This window comes from Arvicola amphibius, chromosome 8 (genome assembly GCF_903992535.2).
Source record: "Arvicola amphibius chromosome 8, mArvAmp1.2, whole genome shotgun sequence".
Taxonomy (NCBI): domain Eukaryota; kingdom Metazoa; phylum Chordata; class Mammalia; order Rodentia; family Cricetidae; genus Arvicola; species Arvicola amphibius.
Window position 1 is genome coordinate 28,535,418 of NC_052054.1, and position 24,206 is coordinate 28,559,623.

The 24,206-nt window shown below is 45.5% G+C and overlaps 2 protein-coding genes across 4 annotated transcripts in view; both read left to right on the forward strand.

Moving 5' to 3' along the window:
- Positions 1-16,751, forward strand: part of Map3k5 (mitogen-activated protein kinase kinase kinase 5) — a 210,988-nt gene extending 194,237 nt beyond the window's left edge. Inside the window, exons 25-30 of the mRNA XM_038339073.1 lie at positions 2,006-2,111; positions 6,238-6,481; positions 11,502-11,614; positions 12,458-12,570; positions 14,696-14,772; positions 15,401-16,751. Of these exons, the coding sequence (XP_038195001.1) occupies positions 2,006-2,111; positions 6,238-6,481; positions 11,502-11,614; positions 12,458-12,570; positions 14,696-14,772; positions 15,401-15,461 (714 nt within the window). The 3' untranslated portion in view covers positions 15,462-16,751. The remainder of the gene's footprint in view (positions 1-2,005; positions 2,112-6,237; positions 6,482-11,501; positions 11,615-12,457; positions 12,571-14,695; positions 14,773-15,400) is intronic.
- Positions 16,752-23,811: 7,060 nt separating this feature from the next.
- The window catches only part of Map7 (microtubule associated protein 7), a 140,999-nt gene continuing 140,604 nt past the window's right edge, over positions 23,812-24,206 (forward strand). For 2 of the 3 annotated variants that reach the window (XM_038338848.2, XM_038338850.2), the window contains exon 1: positions 23,845-23,925. In XM_038338848.2, coding sequence (XP_038194776.1) covers positions 23,859-23,925 — 67 coding nt within the window. In that variant the 5' untranslated portion in view covers positions 23,845-23,858. Of the gene's footprint in view, positions 23,926-24,206 lie in introns of all 3 variants that reach the window. The other variant, XM_038338849.2, reaches the window with a different exon arrangement.

Below are 24,206 nucleotides of genomic sequence, written 5' to 3' on the forward strand. Positions count from 1 at the left end.
ATCAGCTCTTGAGAGAAATAGTCTGGTTTCCTAAAGGATACACTGGTTAGTTACATAAGCAGGTCAATCCACTTAAGAAATGGAAGCGTTTCAAAGTCAGTCTGAAAGAATTTCCTGGAACAAATGAGGTCCAAGAAATAGCTCATTTCCTTGGGAAGCAACTGCGACAAAGAAGTCCTCAAACGGACTCTAATGGAATGATTTTGATGAGACTGGACCAAAAGAAAGACTGAGTGACTGCTCTCCCAGCTCTTGGCATAAGTTCACAGCTCAATCACCATTTCCCAGCTTCCACTGGGCTCTCTAAACATAGCCCTGTTCCCACAGATGCCACTGTCGACCAGGATGTGGTAGAATCCATCGAAATGCTATGAGAAAAGTTTATCTTTAGAAAGTCAATGCACGCAGTATTGTATTAACAAAGGGATTGTTCAGTCTGGAAAAAAAAAGGAATTCTGACACAGGTTGTAACATGGATGTATCTTAAAGAGTGTCATGCTGCCAGGCAGTGGTGGTGCATGCCTGTAATCCCAACACTCCAGAGGCAGAGGCAGGGCAGTCAATGTGAGTTCATGGCTGGCCTGGCCTACAGAGAGAGTTTCAGGACAGCCAGGTCTACACACAGAGAAACACTGTCTGAAAGAAACAAAACAAACAAACAAAAAGAATGTCATGCTAAGCTAAACAATCCGGTTACAAAAGGCCGAATACGTTGATGTCAGTAAGTACCTAAAGCAGTTAGACCCCAGAGACAGAAGCAGGTCAGGCGCGCAGAGACTGTTGGGTAAGAGTGAAGACTTAGTCGGAGTGAGTACTGAGTTCCACTCGTGTAAGGTGAAGGCTCTAAAGATAGACAGTGAGGGCATCAGTACAATAGTGTGTGGGTATGTAGTGCCTCAGGAGGTCAAAATTATGAATTTTATATTTCTAAAACTCACTGGATTAAATAAATGTGATTAATATTGGAATTTTTATAATGTGTGTATTTCACAATAGTTTTCAGAAAGGACAGAAAGGTCAGGTGTGTGTCTATGTCAGTGTCTGTTTAAATAGGTGGAACTTTACAGTCAGTGTAAAACGTTATCTTTACAACAAAGGTTTTTTTGTGTGACTAGGATTTCTAGGATATTCGAGCAGATTATTCCCCCGTACAGAGAGGCATCAGCAACAGTGGGGGTGAGACGGGAAAAAAAGACCAGGGTTGTGGCAAGGCATGGGTAGTACACAAATGCTAACTAATGGCTGCTCTCGTCCCTTGATTTCCCCAAGTCCGGAATGCGCTTAAGCATTTGACTGTGTTAAGGGGCAGTCATAGCATTACAGGGTAGAGTTTATCTTTATTGAAAACCCCTTGAATTCTCCCTGCCTTTATGCCTCCCCCCCCCCCCCCCAGCCTGAGTACCGAAGATTCGGCATGCCCATTTCACCAGAGGCCTTCCCACTTAAATACCATACTGGCCTGAATGAAATGTGCTCATCAAGGTCCAGTAGCCCAGGTTGGCCTCAAACTCATGAGCCTGCCTCCCGCCTCAGCCTCCTAAGCATTGGGGCTGCAGGTGGGTACCAGCACACCTAACTTTCAATCTTAGTTTGAAGTGACAATGTTTGTTTCCTGGTGACATGAAATTATATATAATTCAAGGTGACGAAGGCTCTTTGTTGTTTCTGTAGATAAACGTTCACCTGAGTGCTTAGATCAGCTGGGGTATTTGCAATTAGAATATTAATGTATAGGGCTGGTGAGATGGGTGGAGGTGCTTGCCCCTGAGTCTGAGGAGCTGAATTCAGTACTGGGAACCTACACGGTAGAAGGAGAGAACTGACTCCCACAGGCTGCCCTCTGATTTCACATGCATGCCATAGCATGCACATACACACGCGTGCATGCACACACACACACACACACACACACGCACACACATTCACACACAGGCAGGGAGAGAGAATAATAATAATAAATAATTTTAAAAATTAAAGTAGGCTAAAGGTCACTTTTTTCTTTCAGGTCAATAAAGTTCTTCGGAATCATAACATCAAGCCACACTGGATGTTTGCCTTGGACAGTATCATTCGAAAGGCTGTGCAAACAGCTATTACCACTCTGGTTCCAGGTCAGAGATTGCTAATTGCTATGTAATAATTAGTGCTTGCATATGTTAGGTGGCTCTTGCCCTGTCGTTTCGTTTCTGTTGTTTCTTTAGTGTTCTTTTAATAGAATTTATTTTTATTTTATGTGCATTGTTGTTTTGCGCGCGCGCGCTCGTGTGTGTGTGGGGGTGGGGGTGTCAGATCTTGGAGTTATAGACAGTTATGAACTGCCACATGGGTGCTGGGAATTGAACCTGGGTCCTCTGGAAGAGCAGTCAGTGCTCTTAACCACTGAGCCATCTCTCCAGCTCCATTTCTTTAGTGTATTTAAGAACATTGGTTGCCTTTAAAAAAAATGATCTCAAAGTCACTGTCTTACTTTCTTTTGCTGTGGGAAGACACCATGGCCAAGGTGATTAACAGAGGAAGGGTTTAGCTGAGCTGCTGTGCTTTCAGCTCCAGAATGCGAGGGGCCATCACATCACGGGGGAGGCATGTCTGACAGAAGCAACAAGCCCAGAGCCCACATTCTGAACCACAAGCATGAAGCCAGCCGAGACGGCAAACTAGGAGTGGCTCGAGTCTTTGAACTCTCAAAGCTGCTCCCAGTGACACGCCTCCTCCAGCAAGCCCACCATACCTCCTAAGCCTTCCCAAATAGTGTCACCAATTAGAGACTATGTACTCAAAAAATGAGCTTCGGGGTGGAGGGGAATTCTCATCTAAACCTTCACAGTCACCAGATAACACGTCTCTAGTACATCCAGTATACACAGTGATACACCAAGCAAAACTTCCAGTGTGAGGGTGGGAGATTTGCTTTGAGCAGCGTTCTTGGCCCTGAAGAAAAACTAAACACTCTAAGATGCCCCAAATAGTTACGAATTTCAGTGGATAGATACCCGTGCACACAGACATGTTTGTCGTCTCCTGAAGCGGTGATTCTCAAGTCTTTCAATGCACTCAGCAGAAATCACATGTCTCAAGCCCATATCAGAGCAGATGGGCCACAGCCTTCTACAGCTGTGCACCAGGAGGTGGATTTTTTAAAAGAAAATTAAGAATAAAATGTCTTAGATAAATTGCAAAAATTGAGAGGACAGGTGCAGTTCCTATATCCTCTGACACGTACATCGCTCTCCCTGGATCAGCGTTCTCGACCTGAAAGGCTCATTTGTTAGGATTGAAGAGCTTGTCTAGCATATCATAGCCCCTGGGCTCTGCTTATGTAGGAGATTTCTAGATCTGTGTCCTCAGGGAGTTTGGTCGAATACAATGATGTCTGCCCACTATTAGGTTATCATAGAGAATATTTCTCTGGCTCTGAGAAGATCCTCTGTGCTCTAGCTATAGACATCCAGTTTGAGCACAGCTCTCAGACGATTTTGATGCATGGCTGGGATTGGAAATCCCTGGCCTCAACATACCCCCGCTGTCTTGGCAATGAAACACAAAAGGCATAAGTGTTTATAAAGTCAGCAAGGAGTGCCTTCCTTCTCTGAGGCAAACCTCTGAAGTAACTGCCCAGTTTAGTCGGTAATAAAAGCTTTTTAAGTTGAATGTTTTGTACCTGCGTTCTAACAGTAGGAGGGAGAAACTTCAAAGGATCAATACGAAATATTTTAGGTCACTAATTTTTAAGTCATGTGAATCCTCAGTTCCATAGACACCTTGCTTGGCTCACAGGTGTGGGTGAAGCATCCCCACTGCCTCTGCTTCCTGAGTCTGTCGGCCGAGCGGCAGGCCCGAAGTTGTGATTTCTGAACAGCATCTGTTACCACACCAGGCCTCAACCTTCCTAACGCTTTAACCCAGCTCCTCCTGTGCTGGTGACCCCCCCAACCAGAAGGTGACACCCCCAACCAGAAGGTGACCCCCAACCAGAAGGTGACCCCCCCAACCAGAAGGTGACACCCCCAACCAGAAGGTGACCCCCCCAACCAGAAGGTGACACCCCCAACCAGAAGGTGACACCCCCAACCAGAAGACTGGTTTCGTGGCCACTTCCTAACTGTAATTTCGCTACTGTTATGAATCATCATGCAAATATTTCTGGAGACGGCAGTTTGGCAGAGGGGTCCTGACCCACCGGATGAGAGCCACTGCTCTGACAGATGGGTTGGGGTCCTGCTGAAGTGGGAGGAGAAATATAAAATGACCTTGAGATACCACGTGGTGACAGGAAGTAAGGAAGACTCTGCAAGGTCAGGAGTTACTGGAAGAGCACTCGGTCCCCCTTAAAGAAATTCCCACTATTTCTGTGAGTTCGAGACCAGCCTGGTCTACAAGAGCTAGTTCCAGGACAGGCTCCAAAGCCACAGAGAAACCCTGTCTCGAAAAACCAAAAAAAAAAAAAAAAAAAAGAAATTCCCACTAGTCCATGCTGGAACAATTAAACAACAAAGAGAAATGAAATAAAAATAGTATTGGGTTATAGATCTGTATTGGTAGTTTTTCTATCATTATACCAAATTCCTAAAGTTTACAAGAGAAAAAGTTTCTTTCGGCCATTGTGTTGGGCTTGTGGTGACACAGTGTAGCACAGGCATTTGTCAGAACTAAGCCTTTTCGCTCATGGCTGGGAAGCACAAGAGATGCCAAGCAAGAGATTGGGTTCCAAGACCCACAGAGACATAGATCCCACAATGACCACAGCTTCCAAAGGTTCCTCCACCTCCCAGTGGTGCCATACCAAGGACAGCCCTTACTACCTGGACCTCTGGAGGATGCTTATGACCTAAACTATAGCAAACCTACCAGGATAAAAACCTGTGGGTCCAGGATGAGATAAATAACTGAATGGTAAATACAGGGCAGAGTCGGAGGGCGCGAAGGAAGTAGCAAAGCCACCGCTAAGCAAGCACTACCAGTCATAATTACTGCAGGCAAGGGCCATGAATGGCTGCTAGAATTAGCGGGAAAACCGTGATGAGATGCGGGATAGTGGGCTACTTCCTAATCTCTCATTGCAAGGTATTTACTAACTACAGGGGGAAACCACTAATTGTGGTGGCGGAGCGCACAGACTTCCTCAACCAATGAAAACATCACTAGTAGTAACAAGACCCATGGACCATGCACCTCTTGATATGAGGGGCACAAGAAGGGCACAGCATCGGGTCTATGATTTTTTTTTCCAAGATATAGTCTCAACTCGATCATGGCAGCTTATCAAGTGTACCTAAAATAAAGGACATTCTATAAATATCTGAATAGCTGTCCTCAAAAGTGAGAAGTTCTTAGGAGGCAAGAAGTTCACAAGAGGATCGTGAGTTCAGGGCCAACCTGGGCTACCAGAGACTCTGCCTGAACAAAACTAAGACAAACAGAGGAAGAAAGAAGGTGAAGGTCATGAGAGTTAGCGCAGAAATACCAGTCACAGATTGGAGGAGACCAGGAAAGCAGGCACTGCAGTGAAGGAACACTGGTCAGGAAAGGGACAGGCTCACCGGGAAAGCTGGTGGCAGTGTCAGGGTGTGCGGCTGTGCAAGCCCCTCATCCCAGCACACGGGAGGCTGAGGCAGGATGGTGGACACGGTAAAGACGTTGAGATCCTTCTTTTTCTTAAAAAAAAGTGAAGGGAAGGAAGGAAGGAAGGGACAGCAGGAGAAAGAGAGAGTGATGGGCATCATAGTGTCTGTTAATTTCCTGGTTCAGACAGCAGGTCTGAAGTCACATAAGCTGTTACGGTTAGGGCGAGCTCCCCACGGGTACAAGCAACACCCTGTGTGTCATGTAATTTCCCTGTTACTGTAAAATGGTTTCAAAATAAAAGTTTTAAAAGTGCGCAGAGTCCCTGTTCCCAAATGATAGCCTACGGTGGAGTGCAGTGGGAGCCCCTTGGGAGTCCTTTTCTCAGGCTGATCACTGGGAACACAGAGTATTTCTTGTCACTTCTCAAGTGCAGTGGTGACCAGACAGAGAATTGTTGAGCATAGACGCCAGGATGGCCTTGGAAAGCTGAAGACAACTGATAAGACAGGCATGTATTATTTCTGCCATTAGGAATGATCTTTAGGGCTGCTCAACCAATGCACAGAAATCCACCTTCCCTTGAAAGAGCAGTTTGGGTAGACAGCATGGGAACGGATGTTTCCTCATGCATGACTCACTCGATCTTGTTTGTTAATACTGTATTTTGCCACGTAGAGCTGAGGCCACATTTTAGCCTCGCTTCTGAGAGCGACACAGCCGATCCGGAAGACTTGGATGTCGAAGATGAACACGAGGAATCCCCTTCGAATCAAAATGTCCGGAGACCTCAGGCCGTCATCGAGGATGCTGTGGCGACCTCGGGGGTGAGCACGCTCAGCTCCACTGTGTCCCACGATTCCCAGAGCGCTCACCGGTCTCTGAATGTGCAGCTTGGAAGGATGAAAATAGAAACTAATAGGTAATGAGAGGGCATGGGTTAGTCGCCTTTTTTCTTATTTCTATAAAAGTGAATAATTTGAGTCTACTTTAGAAGTCCGGCCCCCAGAACACACATGATGACTCTGTCGTCACCCCATCCTAGAAAGTTAACTGCTTCTCTTTTATAAAGCAAGAGGTGTTGGTTTTAGCTCTCATGAAATTGCACTGTCTGCCTCTAGCAAGGGCATTCATCTGCTTGCTGCTGTGCCCCAAGTGCACTGGGATTTACAGAAAAACTGAGCTGTGATCTCGCGAACCCTTTGGAAACAGCCTCGGGGCAGCTTGTTCCTTCCAGTAGACAGGGGAGAGAGAACAGAGAGTGCCCATGATTTGGGATATCCAGTTCTTTTAGGAAAAGACCTTGTGCTTAAAGGATAAAACTCAGCCTTGCATCCAGAAGCTTGAAGGTACCCGGCCACACCAATGACTATCTGTACGCGGTGTGTCGCGCTCTCTCTGGGGTTTGTCGCTGAGGATTTGCTGAGTGTTTGGTAGCGTAGAACCCTGGCCGTCCAATTATCAAATTAGCTGTAAGTACTGCCTGTTTCTCGCAGATGTTGGCACGGTTCAAAGTCTGAGTCCTTATGATTTACAGCTTCCTGTGCCAGCCCCTGCTGACATGTGGGAAGCTCACTTTATGGCTCCAGGTCTATAATGAGAACTTTTAGTGACTCAATAAAAGGTGTTCAAATATTTAGAAACCTTCGCTTGATGGGCTAGTTGTTCACCGGGGTAAGGAAAGGTAACTCACTTCTTCCTGTAAGCTTTTAAAAGTTAGGCTTCAATACGAAGCCTACTTTTGTATGCATCCCTACTTAACTTTGAGGGTTTTCATGGGGAAATGCTTTAGAATTTGGTGGCATTGGCTCTGATGTCCATATGCCAGCTTTGTCCTCTGTTACCCAGCTCTGCCTTGTTCCTCCTTTCTCCAGCAGTAGCTGGGTCTTAATAACCCATCCATCGCGGTGGCTGCTCACTTGGTCACCTCACTTTGCCCTGCCACTCAGCCCTGGCTGGAGCTGGTTCTGGAACCCCTGTTCTGAGATCTCTGGGGAAATAAAGGTTCCCCAATTACTATGCTGCTCCAGCCCTGCCCATCCTGGTCAGAACGAGGCTGCAGGACAGCTATTCTGTTTAATAGAGAGCTGTTCTGTTTGCTTGTCTGCCTCCAAAACCTGTGTGCCCACCCTGGCTATGCTGGGACAGGACCTGCCTCTCTAAACGCTTCTTGGAAGTGTGTATAGCTCTCCCTTCTCTCCCATTCCTGTTTGCTTTGCCTGATGTTCACCATCTGGCCCTGTCTTCTGTCTACCATGTTTATGACATCTACAGTTACGAGAAGTCATGGTCTCCCTGCTGTTTTCTTCACATCTTCATGTGTTTTCCTGGGGTCCTTCTGGTTCCACCTGAAGCTTTGCTTCTGAAAATCTAGCCACCTCTATGGAGAAGGACATGCGTGTTTGTGGTTTACATTACTACATAGCTACCTTTCGTAATAATCTACACATTTGTGTGTTTTCTCTACATGCTGACAGCTGATTCTGTGAAATATAAGGACTACTGACCTCTTTCCTTCCTTAGTATTTCATCAGAAAAGCGATGGGAGGCACAATGTTTCCTTCACAGCAAAAAAAAAACCCAAAAAACAACAAAAACAAACAAACACCGGCTGTTAATGTCTGTCTTAGTCCTCTTATGCGTTTAGTTGAATATTTATTATTATTTCATAATTTTTTCAATCCTTTTATACAAGGTCTCATGTAGCCCACACTGGCCTTAAACTCAGTTTGTAGCTGAGGATGCCCTTCATCTTCCTGCCTGTTTCCCAAGTGCAGAGATTATAGGTTCCACCTACGCTGACCTTGACTGTTGTTATGGGGGTGTAGCTGAGTGACAGGATATTTGCCCGACATATACAAGGCCCTGGTTTCAAGCACCACTGACCCCAACTACACACAAAATGTGTGTGTGTGTGTGTGTATGTGTGCGCGCGTGCACGCACGCAGAGGAAATGTGGATGTGTTTAGGAAAGGGTAAGCTTAGGACCTGAAGAGATGGTCTGCCATGCAAGCATAAGGACCCAAGTTCAGTCCCCAGCACCCACATAAAAGCTGGATACAGCAGCACATGTCTGTAATGCTAGCAGTGCGGAGTTGTGGCCCGGAAGATCCTTGGGGCTTGATGCCCAGCCAGCCTACTGAATCTGTCAGCACCGAGTTCAGTGAAAGACCCTGATGCAGAAAACAAGATGGAGAGCAATTGAGAAAGACACATGGCATCGGATTCAGACACACACACACACACACACACACACACAGAGAGAGAGAGAGAGAGAGAGAGAGAGAGAGAGAGAGAGAGAGAGAGAGAGAGAGAGAGAGAGAGAGAGAGAGAACTTGGACACATACAATACATACACAAAGTCTTTTTATTATTTAGTTTATGTGCACTGGTGTTTTACCTGCATGTATGTCTGTGTGAGGGTATTGGATCCTCTGGAACTGTAATTACAGACAGTTGTGAGCTACCACTTGGGTGCTGGGAATTGAACCCAGGTCCTCTGGAAGAGCAGCCATCTCTCCAGCCTCGACACAGGTATTAGAATTGCTGGTGAAGCTATATAAACTATACCCAGCTCCTGACTTTTGGTTCATCGGTAATTCTAAATGACAGAAAGAAAGCAGGTAGGGGAGGGGGAGGTAAATGGGAGGCGGGGAGGAGGCGGAAATTTTTAATAAAAAACTCAATAAAAATAAATAAAAAAATAAAAAAGAAAGCAGGTAGCTTTAGAATATATATGTCACTTATATTTAGGTAAACCCTTAATAAAATGTTCTGAAAACTCGGTTCTTGCAACAACTCTTAAAATGAACTCAGAAGTCACTGGCTGGTTATCTGATTTCCCTGCTCTGAGGTTCTAGAATTGCCCATCAGCCTGCCTCACTGCTGTGGGCCCCTGAGTTAGCAGACTGGCCACATGGCAGCTCCTTGCCATACTTTCCTGAAACAGAAAGGAAGACAACTGCCAACCTTACCCATTATTTCCCTGCTAACTAGTATGTGGTGACACTAAACGCATGGGCTAAATCCACACTTCAGGTGAGTGGTCTTAAAGCTGGACCCGGAAGAGCTGAGGTGGCCGGGTGAGGTGTGCTTACAACGTGAAGTTCCTGCTTCTAAAGATGAAAGGGAACTGCATATCCTAACTGAGTTCCAGAAAATGTCCATGTCCTTTGAGAAGACAATAGCAATATGCTGTCACCTTTCTATAGGTCTATAAATCAGCAAAGCAGACAAAGATACATTTAGACCAAAATCGCCCATTTAAAAATGCATCCAGAGCTTGCATCCCATTCTGTGACTGTCGTGGGCACCTGTGTCGACAGAAAGGCTTTGTTTAGCTCTTTGTTTTCAGTCCCTGCTGTTTAACTCACCTAACTGTGGACAATGTTTTCTCCGCAGTTTCTTTGCCTGTGCGTCTTCTTCGTCCCACCCCTCTCTCCTACTGTACCCTGCTTTTGCCCCACCTCTGCTCCTGATTCTCCTGTGACCCCTCTCCTTCACAAGGGCTTCATATTTAGGTCCTGCATAGAGTAAATCTTGGGGCTCAAAAGAGGAGCCCCTTCTTGGGCTTAGCACTTTATCTGTGTTGTCTCGTGGAATTCTCTCAGTAATCCTTTCTAGAAGTGTCCCATTTCCTTTTAACAAGTGAGAAAACTGGAACCCAGAAGCATTGGGAAATGTGTCTAAGGTGAACACAGGAAGTGTGCGGCTGAGCCAGGCCACAGAGCCAGGCTTATCTCTCAGTTTCAGCATGCTGCCTCCACAGCACAGCATGTCAACGGAAAGACACAAGACGTTTGGCCATGTGTGGTCCTGGAGGAAATCTCTCAATGGTTAGAGAGTGAGACAGAGATCGCTTGCTGAGCGCTGCAAGCTAGGCAGGAATTTGTCTTAAAGGCCTTGTAAATAAATAATTTTGTTTTATTTTTTAGATGTATTTAATGTATGTGAGTGTTTTGCTCACATGTATGTCTGTGCACCACACGTGTGCCTGGTGCCCTCTGAGGTCAGAAGAGGGTATTAGATTCCCGGAACTGGAGCTTTGGACAGTTGTGAGCTGCCCTGTGGGTGCTGGGAATTGAACCTGGGTCCTCTGCAAGAACAAATGCTGTTGACTACTCAGCCATCTCTCCAGTCCCAATAATTATATATTTTAAACTTGTAGGATTGTCGATCAGAATTACTCAGAGATAGTTTTCTAGAGGACCAGAACATCAGTTTCTATAGGCTGGAGAGTTTCCTCCCAGAAACACGCTGGGTACTGCCAGCAGGTCACAGGTTGGTTTTCAGTTGCTGAGGGAGCCTACCATGGTCCAAAATGAGCATCAGAAGTTATCTTTCTGAAACTCTTAGGAGCGCACCAGATCCACCTCAGGAACTCAATGTGTCAGGAGCACGGCTAACTATTTAAGTGTCTCCTAGCCTTACCCACCCCCAGAAGTGAGAGAGAAAACAGCAGTACTGAAAGGATTGCCACAATAACCATTAGCCTTTATTGAGGCCTTGTCTGTGCCAGATACTATAGTAGGCAGTCTCACCTAAGTCCTCCAATTTTCATAGTTTAAGAAGAATGATTGCAGCTGGGGCAGTGGTGGCAAACGCCTTTAATCCCAGCAGAGACAGAGGCAGGCAGAGCTCTGAATTCAAGGCCAACCTGATCTACAGAGTGAGTTCCCCAGGACAGCCGGGGCTACCCAGAGAAACCCTGTCTCAACAAAGAAAAAGAAACGAAAAGGAAGAAGAAGAAGGATGATTACAAGTCTCCACAGATCTGCTGCATGCCCGTCTACTGAGAGCTCATCAGAGCCACTGGCATTGAGCCTTTTATTTCCATAAAATCTCTGGGCTCGCTGTAGCCTGAGAAAGAAGCCCATGCTGACAGAATTAGCTGTTACCTCCTGCTTCATTATTCCATCAACCAATGTGACTCTCTCCTGCAGATTACTTGAAGAGTTAGTGCGGAAAGAGAAAGAGTTACAAGCACTCCTCCATCAAGCTATTGAAGAAAAAGACCAAGAAATCAAACACCTGAAGCTTAAGTCCCAGCCCATAGGTAAGCAGCAGAGTTTCAAAGGAATCCTATCTAGGTATGACTGTTCAATCGGGTTGCCACAGAAGGCTGGGAAGCCGGCAGGCAGGTGTATGTCACAGCTCAGTCATAGCTCCGTGACTGACCAGCCGGACAGAATTCCTTTGTAAAGATCCCCTTCTTAACTATAGTGACTGATCAACTTCTATGAGCACAGTAAAAATGCAGGCTCATAGTTACTCTTTTGGGGATAATGTATTATTGAGGTAAACGAGGATCTCCACTGTTTCCCCCTTTCTTCTTAAAGAATTCACAGAGTGCCAGAATAAAATAATGCTCCTCTTGTTATTTAGCATTTGTATTCAGCATATTCCAGCTTTTTCCCCTTTGATTTGGAGGGACTTAAGTAGGATAAGCTTACAGGGAAAAAAAGCCATAGGTTGAAACACGTTTTTTGAGAACTTGTAAGTTGTTTCTAGAGTTATTTGTTCGGGTATCTGGCTCTTCTGTATTAGTACAATCATGGGGAGAGAGCTTATAATTGTATAATATTCTGCTAACTGTTCCTCTTAGTTGTATAATATTCTGCTAACTGTTCCTCTTAGTTGCATGAAAAATACAAAGCATAATTTGGGTGCACAAAGTTAATTCTAAGAAGCGCCGAACTTCAGATATGAGTGTGAAAGGGCATATCATTACAATGTTACTTCTGACTTTCCATTTATTTCTATTGTCATTTATACAGTCTATCCTTAATGGCTTCTATTAGTTCTTCTCTGACAGCCTGCAAATTAGCAGGAAATTTTCACGAATGCTGAGTATTCCAGATTACTTCCATGAGGCTAAAGATTTTCCCCAATTTTCTAGATATCCCTGGGTTTCCCACGCGCCGCCTGAACTCTGCTGGCACAACCACTGAAGATTCTGAACTTACTGGCTGGCTGAGAGACAATGGAGCTGACGAAGACACTATCAGTCGGGTAAAGAGAACCCGTCTGTGGTATCTGTGATCTTCCACTTTTCTACATAATCATGTGCTTACTATGTGCCAGGTACCTTAGACACAGGGGACACACTGCCAAGCAAGTCAGACATAGTTCTGCCTTCCTGGGACCTAAACATTAGGAGAGAGAGGTGAATTCCACTGATTAAAAAAAAAAGTCTTACACCAGCACAGCAAATTCTGACACAAAGTTTTCAGGTTTGTGTGTATTTATCTGTGTGTGTGTATCTCTGTGTATGTGTTTATTCCGCTGTGTGTGTGCGCACGTGTGTGCATGCGTGTGTGTGTGTGTGTATGAGAGAGAGAGAGAGAGAGAGAGAGAAAGAGAGAGAGAGAGAGAGAAAGAGAGAGAGGTTCTCCCAAAGGACAATGAATGAGTCTAAAGGTACGAGATGTATAAAGGCAAGAAGTAAGGCAGACAAGTGCACCGTTGTCCATGACCTCTAAGGATTCTACTGTTTGTGGGCTGGAAATAAGGAAGAGTAAGGAGCGCGTGGAGCCAGAACTACAGGAAAAATGTCCTTCTGTTGCTACCACTTTTGTTAAATTTTTAATTCTTTTATAACATTATTAGTCTCCACTAGGCAGTGGCTATTCATTTGTTCCATGAAAAAAGTAGGTGTAGCTAGTGGATTTATGTCAGAAATACTTCCTATGTAAACCACGTGTCTATTACAACCTAATTCCTCCCTCACCATCATAGGCCCAGAGTTAGCATGAAGAGCATTTGACTTGAGATTACATGTATAACACATACATACATACATACGTATGTATTAAGATGCACTACTTGAAACTGGGAGACGCTGCTGCAGTCAAGAGTGTATACTGCAAGCCGGGCGGTGGCGCACGCCTTTAATCCCAGCACTCGGGAGGCAGAGGCAGGCGGATCTCTGTGAGTTCGAGACCAGCCTGGTCTACAAGAGCTAGTTCCAGGACAGGCTCCAAAGCCACAGAGAAACCCTGTCTCGAAAAACCAAAAAAAAAAAAAGAGTGTATACTGCTTATAGAGCACCTGGCTTTGGTTCCCAGCACCCACATCTGCTGACTCACCAGATATGATTCTAGCTCCGGGGGCTCCAATGCCCTCATCTGCAGTTCAGCCACATCTGCACTCTGTGCACACACCCACATACAAATACATATACATACACACAGCAATAAAAACTCTGCTTTTAAAAGATGTAGTATTTTTGATTTGCTATAAAGGACCTCTTAATAATCCTATACGGTCATCAGCTTTATATCTACAATTTAAAATAACTAAAATAAAATTTTCTTTTCACAGTATTTTGGACTACATAAAATTTATGGTCTCCTTTGAAATCTACATTTAACAATTGGCTTCTAACTAAATTAAAATAACTCCCTTACTAAGAGAAAACAATACACCCAACCAAGTTCTCCAAAACATTTATCCTCTTGGGCTCGAGTCTTGGGGAGTAAGTAATGACCCACTAAATCATTGTCCCTTCTATTTGCTTTAAAATTAAAAGCTCCGGTCTCATCCAGGACTGACGTTGCAGTGGATTTCAGGAAAGTCCCTGCTATTGGCTATGAAAAACTTCAAAGGCTGAGTATAGGCAATAATGTCCCCTGACTATTGATCTAGCTGGGAACAAACAGAGCCGTAGAGCACTAGACCTGTTCAGTACAAACACTAGCTGTCAGCAGCCTGTGTCACGACAAGTGAGATTAAACCTGCGTCTCTTCTAATCCATAAGCAATGTGAATCATACGAATGTTTTTCTTTCTAATTTGGTCACCAGAAGGCTTTTTTCTATAATAATTCCAGAAGGTTTTTTTTTTTGTGGCTTTCCTGTTAAGAGTCATTCTTTTTTTCTTTTTTGTTTTTTTGAGACAGGGTTTCTCTGTGTAACAGCCCTAGCTGTACAGGAACTAGCTCTGTGGACCAGGCTGGACTCGAACTCACAAGAGATCTGCCTGTCTCCGCCTCCCGAGTGCTAGGATTAAAGGCGTGCGCCACCACTTGCCCGGCTTAGACTCCTTCTTAATTACTAGCAGTGTTTGTCTTGTGGACAGCCTTCGTGCTTTGAAGCTTCACAGAGCATCTCATTGTACGCATACTCTGCTCTCTGCAGTTTCTGGCTGAGGATTACACGCTCGTGGATGTTCTCTACTACGTGACACGTGATGATTTAAAGTACCTCAGACTAAGGTGCCGCTCCCCCACCCCCTTACTTTTGGTTGTCATGAGGGAAAAAACCCTGGGTTGAGAACAGGAAGCCTGGGTTCCTGCCCTGCAGGGTCCCCTCACCAGCTCTGCAGGCTCAGGAAGGGCTGTGTCTAGTTTTAAACCCCCTGAGTCAACTGAGTGAGTTGGGCCAGGCTATTGGGGGGAACTCTAATAACGAGTATTTCTGTTTAAGTGTGTGGCGAACAACTGGAAGCGAGTTCCTAAATAATATCACAGACCAAAGTCATGCAGATTCTCTGAGGCTGCTGTGCAGAAATGCTCACAATCCTATAAACAGCAGATCTGTCGCTGACTCGCCAGCTAGACTACTTTGAATCATCTGGTACAATTCCTTGTCACAGCCCAAGCAGATCCCTAACTGGCAGCCCTCTCTATAAAGACACAATTCAAGAATGCTGAAAACAAAATGGTGTCTTGTACTTGGTACTTTCAGAAATGGACGGGAAAGGCGTGAAGGGTGGTGAGAAAATACCATGTGCTCAGAATATATCAGGCCCAATATGCCTGTGCGCTTCATGGCCCCTTCTCTGTTCCAAGGGCAGGTCCAGGGGACGGTGGTCTTCAGCTTGTTCTTCTGTCCTTTACACAGGGGAGGGATGCTGTGCACGCTGTGGAAGGCCATCGCTGACTTTCGGGACAAACGCGCCTGACTGCGACTGATTTAACCTTCAGCGGGGATTCTGACGTCAACCCAGAACTGCTCTCCTTAGGTGAGGGGAAGTTGGAGAAGAGAAAGAAGCTGCACTTTAAATCCAGTATTTGTTTACTCATGTCAAAAAAGAAAACGATAGACAAAACACACTGAAATTTCCTAACTTCTGTTTCAACAAGATCCCTAAGGACTCTCCGTAAAGGCTTTCACGGTCATCCTGACTAGCACCCTAAGGCTGAGGACCGTTTTAGTCTGCCACTTTCATGGAGGTAGAGTTTTTGAGTCAGCAGCTATTGCATCTTCAGTCCAGTGTTTAGCACGGAACAGACTGGACATTTCGTGTGACAGTGTACCACTGGATCAAAACCAAAATGTGACCATAACCTTTTAAGGATTCTCTGTGTGTGTGTGATGTGCCCTGAGCACCTGAGCAGAAATACGTAATTTGGATCGTTGTACAAAGTTCTTTCGTTCTTTCTTTAGAAGTGCGCAGAACCTAAGAGTGATGGTTTTTACTCTCTGTACCAGGTGTCATATTGACTGTATTGTGTAACTTACGTGTCTGGCCGAGTGTGTTTGTCGGAGGTGGTCATGTACTACTGAACTGCACCAGTTGCACATCTGGATCATGGTGATGTTAGCTTGTTCTAAAGCTACCCGTTGTGTCTTATTTACTCGAAAAGTAAAAAGATTGCCAACATGCTACTTTGACGACATCCAGAACATGGGCTATTTTGTGCTGATGAACTAAATGACTGGGTTAAAGTTTGGTTGGTTTTTTTTTTAAAAAAAAAAAATTATGACATTAAGTAGAGTCTGTCTCTGTTGAAGCAATGAAAGGACAGCTGGGATCCAGATTGTTCCTTGGGGACAACAGAGGGGAGCAAGAGAGTGGTCAAAGTGAAAAATTTTAAAGACTCAGTGTATTTTTCCCATTACCTTGAAAATGGCAGAAGTCATTCCATGTCTTAAGATGTTTGCAAGAAGGATTCAACTGGACGTCATTTTCTTTTCTGTCTCCTTAATGTGGTTCTCGTATTTGGGGATTTCTTTTGAGCCAGATCTTATATTGTTGTGAGCCTCCCACGTTAACAAGATGAGATACGAAGCTCTCAGAAGGATAAATAAAATGACTTTCCTACATTCGCAGGGATGTGCTTAGGACGTAGGACGGAAACTACAAAGAGGCGGTCGAGTAGTGTGACTTAACCCATACAAAAGTCTTCAGTAACAGAAATGGTGTTTATTCCTATGTGAAAATAAACGTGCTGCATCTGGATATATGAAATATTCTCCTGAATATTTTCTCATTTGACAGCAACAGGCTGACCATCTCTAAAACACTCTAACTTTGGACAGATCATTAGACTCTTGACTTCTCTGTGGGAATTTTGAAGAAAGTAGTTTAAGACACAATTCATCTCATTAATTCCAATGTTTTAAATGCTTCTTTTACACTATATTTACATGGGATCAAGTTACCCATTTTCAACCAACTCTTCAATCATACTGTCTTTCCTTAAGTCTTCCCACCCCCGTGCCTGTCTCTGTTGCCTCCCACCCCACCCTGCTTTGAACCTTCTTAATTTACAAATATGTTACAATGTGTCCCAAGTCACCATCCTTAGGCTTTTGCTAACATTTTGTGTCAAGCACACAAGAAAGCAGTGCTATTGTGGGCCAAGGTTCATGAAAGGTTTGTACTGGGAAGGCCTTTAGCATTGCCATGCCAGGGCTTCTCAACTTGGATTTATGTTCAAATGACCTAGATGCTTTTGAAGTAATATAACAGAGTACTTGCTTAGTGCTATGTAAGACTTTAAATTCTAGCAACACCATACACAACAACAAAAAGATACTGATCTGCCATCTGAAGGACTGGCAGGTACCTTGGGAGTGGAGAAATAGCTCAGTGGTTAGGATGCTTACTGCTCTTCCAAAGGTTCAAGTTTGGTTCCCAGCTCCCACATCAGACAGCTTATAAGCTACCTGTAACTCCAGCGCCAGGGGAATCTGCCTCTGGCCTCCTTGGATACTCAAACTTATACACACACACACACACACACACACACACACACACACACACAATTTAAATTTTTTTTCAAGAAAATAAGAGGACCAGACACATTTTAAAAATTCCCCCATCAGCGGTATGACGTGATCAAATTACACCTCGTTTCTGGGCCCAAGGAGAAGCAGAGCGGGAAAGGCCCCTCTCCTGGGGGGGGAGGGGGAGGGTGAGATGATGAGTTCAGTTAAGGTAGAGACTGTGACCACTCAGCCCAGAGGAGAGCTCCCTCCCGACCTGTGACCTCTGGAAGATTAGCCTCTGTGAAATGGGGAAACTGTCTTCCTCCAAGGTTTATTCTGAGACTCAGACAAGGACAGCGCAGGTAAGGTCCTTAGTCGGTGCTTAGCGTGTGGTACGAGCTCAGGTGATGCCTGCTCCTGGGATGGTCCCCTGAGCTCCACATGTGTACAAGCTGAGTTCCGCCACACATACACATAGCACAATAAATAAATAAATAGATGCTAGGCTACTAGTACATGCTGTAGTATGAGTTAAGACATAGTTATTGCCCCTCAAGCCCAGTGTCAGAAGTGGAATCAAAAGTGTAGGAAGGGCTATGGATACATCTGCCAGAGAGAATCAAGAAAAGCTTTTCAAGACAAGAAAGGGTGAGAACTAGGAATATAGTTTAGAAAAGAAAAGTTATGCAGGGAGAAATAAGATAGCTTTTCCAGAAGTGGGTCCAGTGTTGTTGTTGTTTTTTTTTTTAAAACAACATTCTTGTCTCTTTCTCTAAATTCTGCCGTTGCATACTTTGTACCCTTCATTGCTAGGCCACTACATAAAGGAGTTTGACAAAGATGAACTTCACCCATTTCAAAGGCTATGATGTGTGAGACACTGTAGCACCATAGAAGAGAAATAAATGACGCCATATAGTATAATTAATTAAAAACCCAGAGGCAGAAATTGGGGTTGAACCTGAAGGTCAGAAAAGCAAACCAGCCAGCCACTGGCTCTTAGCTCTACCCAAGTCTGAAATGGCGATCCTGCCTCCAGGAATCTCAGAATGAGACTGTGTGTGAGAATTTTTTCCTCCCGTCCTATATTTCTTTCTAGTGCTGGTATTAAAGACGTGCACCACTACCCATGGTTTCTATGGCAAGGTAGCATGGCTACTGGGATTAAAGGTGTGTGTCACCACTGCCTGGTCTGTAAGGCTGACCAGTGAGTGCAGCTATTTTAACTTCAGGCAAACTTTATCAAAATACAAATGAAATGTCACTACATTTCCTCTTTTTGTCTAATATAAAAAGGGAAGGCTATAGTTAATATAAGAAAAACTAGGGGCTGGAGAGATGGCTCAGCAGTTAAGAGCATTGCCTGCTCTTCCAAAGGTCCTGAGTTCAATTCCCAACAACCACATGGTGGCTCACAACCATCTGTAATGAGGTCTGGTGCCCCCTCTGGCCTGTAGGCAGAATATTGTATACCTAATAAATAGATATTTTTTTAAAAAAAGAAAAACTATACAATAAGTACAGTGACTATATACAATATATAAGGCAATAGATATATCAACAATGTCTAGTCTATATGCATTCAAAAAAATTAGAGAAAATACTCCATAGCTATCCTATCTTGGTGAGTCCAAAGTCTTATACCTAATTTATTTTTTATCATAACTTACTTTTTGCATCTGGTAAACTATAACTATCCAATCTTTAACTCCCTCAAAGGCCCAAGAATGAAATAATAGTAACTGAGTAAGAAGGAAGTGCAAGCAAGTGACTTCCAACAAATGTGCAAAATGACAGAAATCGCTGGCTGCCTGGACAGTCACCCAAAGTTCCTCTGCAAAATGGTTGGGGCATCTATCTTTGGCTTACGGGCCTACTTATCTGATAGACTTCTGTGAAGCAGGATATTCTGAAGGGCTGTCCCTCCTTGTCTTGATAATATTTGGCAGTCCTTTATTTGTGTACTGCTTATCTAATTAGGACGACATACTGTCTGTCAGAAGTCAAGGCAAGGGCATTTTCTTGATTAGCAGCTTACTTTTGCCACAAAGAAAGTAAACTCCATGTGGAGTTTCTTCAATGCCCATTATCTTCTCTGAAGTAGACTGCTGCTACCAGTAGTGGACATGTCTCATTGTAATAAAAAAGAAGAACCTAGGTTATTAAAACATCTTAAATGTCATATTCTGTAGATCTCTGAAGTGTTTGAAGATGACCTGTCTATCTAAAAATATGTCCTTGTTTGACCTTGAAAGCATACCTAATATGAGAAATTCGATTATAACAGATGACTAATTACTAACCTGTATTTCCTTTTATCCCAAACGGTTGGTAATAATAATTTTCAAGGACTAGAAATTTGCACTACATTGTTAGATGAGCTGTAGAGGTACAATAAAAGTAGAAATATATGTACAGTATAGTCTAACAAAATTAATCTCAAATTTGTATCAATACTATATACAAAAAATCAATCCTATGTAAAACATTTAAAACTAGCGGTTGCTTTTTAAAAATAGAATTAATAATCTACCTTTTTATCTTATATCTGTATCTTTTATCTATATCCTTTTTTTTCTTTTCAGAGTAGACTTAATAATCTACCCTTTTATCCTGTCATATCTATATCCCCCTTTAGAAATATCACTAATGCCCACAAGTGCAGACAGTGTGTATGACATCAGCATATTTCAACCTATGGACAAATAAGATAACTCATAGTCCCAGACTTTACAGAGACTCCCTAGAGACACAAACAAGACAAAGTCCCTGCCATCAAAAATGTACATCAGATTGAAGACCCAAATTTGCACTAAATTAGGCAAGTGTGAAACCCAGCGAGGGCTAGTGATGTTCAGAGGATAGGCCACTGAGCCAGGGCAGGTGGACACGTTCCATGTGGGAGAAGGCTGCTGACTGACTTTCAGAGGCGATAGTGGAGGCCGAGAGAATCACCATGGGCAGACAACAGGCTAGGAGGAGATGAAGCATTCTAAGGAAAGTGAGTAAATCCTAGCCACGAAGGCAAATGCTTGCTAGTGGTACAAGTTAGCAAGGGGGAGGGGGCCCCAAGGACCTCTCAGGGAATGGGAATGGGGAGGGAGTATGGTTGACATCAGATGATGTCTGTGTAAAGTCATCTTGTAGTAGATGATTAATAACCTTGTGACATAGTGTAAGGGGAATTAAGGGGAGCCTGTCTCAGATCTGAAAGAGGGACTAGCATGGGTCAGGCTGGTAGGAAGCCAGGGTGGCGTGAATGAATTGTGAAGTTCTGAGAACTATGGGCAGTGACGACAAGGGAGAGGAGGGATAAATGCCGAACCCATGTGGGTAAGAGAAAGATTCCAAGGGAGAAATTCGGAGGGGGCGGGGGGTAATGTGTTGAATTCATAGCAGAGGATGATAGAATTGTACAGGGAATATTGAGAATAGGCTAAGGGATTATTTCAGTCACTAAAGTGCTTGCCTTGGAAGCTGAGGACCTGAGTTCAATTCCCAGAATAACATTTTTAAAAAAGCCAGGTGTGGTGGTGTGTGCTTTTAGTTCCAGCACTAGGGAGGTGGGGACAGGCAGATTCCTGGGGCTTTCTCATCAACCAGCCAGCCTAGAAGCAAGCTCTAAACCAAAGGAGAGACCCTGTCTCAAAAAATGGTGAATAGTGTTCTGAAGGGCACCAAGAGTTTGACCTCTGGTCTTCACACACACACAAACATGTATGAAAAAACATACACATACACACAAAATCTAAAGACTGTGTTGGAGAAGGCTGGTACTAAGTCAGGAGTATATGTTCTAGACTTGAGCGTCACCAAGGTGGAGCAAATCATAAATGGGGATCACGAGCGGCAAGGCAGAGAAAGGAAAGCTGTGGCTTGAACTCTGGGAAGGATGGAGATCTCAGGAGCAAACGGGAAGGAGAAGGGCTCCAAGTCAACAGGGGAGCCTGAGGAGTCAGTGGTGAGTGAACAGGTAGAAGGTAATACAGAATCATGTCCACTTATAAAATAGCCAGGGAACCGGAGGTGGGGGTGGGGAATAGCGTTGTGCTTCCATCATGAGGTGATGGACCTTCAGTCAGGAGGTGAATGCGGAAGATTCAGGAACTCAGGCTCAACTACACAATGTTTGAGGTCAGCCTGGGCTACATGAGTCTCTAAACAACAACAATGGCAAAAACCTAAACAAACAAAAACCAAGCCAGTCAACCAAACAAATCCCAGATGTCTAGGGGAACCATTGATTGAAAACCACTCAGTAACTTGGTAGTGTGACTCAGAAAGCTACTACAGGTGAACAAGAAAAACGGCATGTCTTGTTTCGAATAACTATGTCTCCAAATCCCATACTTGTTAATACTTCAGTTGAACAAAACATGTGACAATGGATGGAAGGTGAAGAGGACAGACTGTGGGGAACCAAAGGGCCCTGGGTGGAGAGGCATCTGGGGAAAAGAGCAGGAGGTGAACAGAGGGTCAGCTCCACCCCTGGGGAGGAGAAGGAAGCATGGGAATCTGGAGAACTTTTGAGCTGGATAAGAGCGCCCAAGGCAGATGGCTCCTGTGTTCCTAGTGAGGAACAACCTAAAGGGCAGTATGGTGGCATCTGACATTTAACAGATGCCATTCCGTCCCTGATCAACAGTCTGCTGTGAAGCAGACACTGAGTTAGGTTTGGAACTAGGAGTCTGTCCAAGGCCTTACGTGCTGGGCTTGGTTTCCTTACTGCAATTAACTTAGAGCAACTGAAACACAAATTTATCAAAAGCATAGGAGTGTGGACAAGCACCCACCAGACTGACTACGACCAAACAACACATACCAATAGTCTCTTTCGATTTGTTTGTTTGTTCGGAGACAGGGTCTCACTATTTAGTCTAGTTGGCTTCAAACTCCTGACGATCCTCCTGCCTAAGGGATTAAGGTGGGATAGAAACACCTAGTATAAAATCTTGGCTTAGGTACTCAGTAGTGTCAGTCAAAAGGCTGAAAACAAATCACCTCCTTTTCTAGGGGTCTGCCAAAATGCTGAACTGTGTACAGCGAAGAGAGTCTTGCTGGTGTTCAGAGAAAGATGTCTGTCCTGAACCCTCCTGAGTTTACCAAGGAAAACATCTTTGGTGAGGTCCAAGCTGAACTCTCTGTTGAGAGCTTCCTTCTGCTCACCTGGGGCTTCCTGTGTGTTGACCGGAAGTGTAGTATGACTGATTTCAAGATGGTGGAGGACTATCTCACTGTTCAAAGACCGGTTTGTCTCTTCCACTGTAAGCAGGGTGCTTTGGAATAATCCATAAGCAACCAAAATAAAAGAAAACAAAAACAAAAAACCAAAACAAACAAACAAAAATAACCTACAAATGAGGAGATGCAGTCCAGTCCTGGCCTTGGAATGATACTTTCGGACCCTTTTTAGTGTCCCGGGCACATTGTGTGGGGTTTCAAAGTATAAAGAACTCGTTGGTTATGCTGAGAGAGCCAATGGTGGGGACCTGTCTTTCTGTGTGAAGGCAGAATTGGTTGGCTGCTGTGTTCCTTCTCTTTGTTCCTTCTTTTGTTTCCATTTCTGTAGGTTACTTAGCCACCCCCTCAGCATTTTGTTGCTTATCATTTATTTTGCCTACTCGGGCAGAAATTTGTTTCTCAGTTACTAATGTTTCTTTTTGAAAACCTCCTTCCCCAAGCCCCTAGTCCTTCAAAGCAAGACAGTCACAAGACAGTTTACTAATCAGAAACCAAGAATAAGAAAAGCCCCAGCAGACAACGCAGGTTTCATTAACGCACGCACTGGGACACGCGTACTCATCAGCCACGCGGGCCAGGTGAAAGACCAGAGCGCAGACGGAGCCCGGTCTCGGCGTGGAATCCTGCCGGTGTACTTCGGCTCACCACGTGGCATCATCTCCTTGGGCGACTGTCACCACGAACTCCGGTCCCCAAGAGGCTGAAACTGACCTGGCGCGGCTTCAGAGTCCAAAGGGGATCCGAGCGCTCGAAAGCCTTCGCCGTCGCACCGGGGCCGCGGGTGGACGCTCTCATCACTCACTCAGGCGTGGCGGCGACCTCGGGCGACAGGCGGAGGTGGCTGGGAACCGCAGGCCGGGAACCGCAGGCCGGGACACCGAGCTCTGCCGTCCGCTCTGACCGCGTCCGTCGGGCGTCTGCGGCGCCTCACCTGCCCACGAGGGGGCGCGACGAGCCCGGGCGGCTTCGGGCGAGCGCTCGCCGTCCCCGCCCCCCCCCCCCCCCCCGCCCGCGCAGGCCACCGCTCACCTGTCTGGGCCGCGGGCCCGGGAGGCGGGGGCCCGGCGGGAGCGAAGCCGAGGAAGAGGGCGGAGCGGTTCTCGGGGCGCGTCATCGGAGCACCATGGCGGAGCAGGGAGCTGGCGGCGACGGCCACTGGGGCGGCGACGGCGCTGCGCAGAGCGACCCAGGTGACGACGCGGCCGAGACGGGAGGGGGTCGCGGGGGTCGTGGGAGTGGGCGGGGCGTGATTCCCCCTCCCCCCCGGCGCCGGCGCCCCTCAGGGGCCGCGCGACCGGCCACCGCCGAGCTCCCGCGGGGCCACAACAGGTGGAAGCAGGCCGGAGCGTGCGGGGAGGTCGGGGGCGCGCGGGGAGTCGGGGGCGCGCGGGGCGTCGGGGGCACGGTGCTGGGGGCGCGGGCGGACCTGAGAATCCCAGCGGGCGAGCGGTGGGAGCGCGCGGCCAGATGC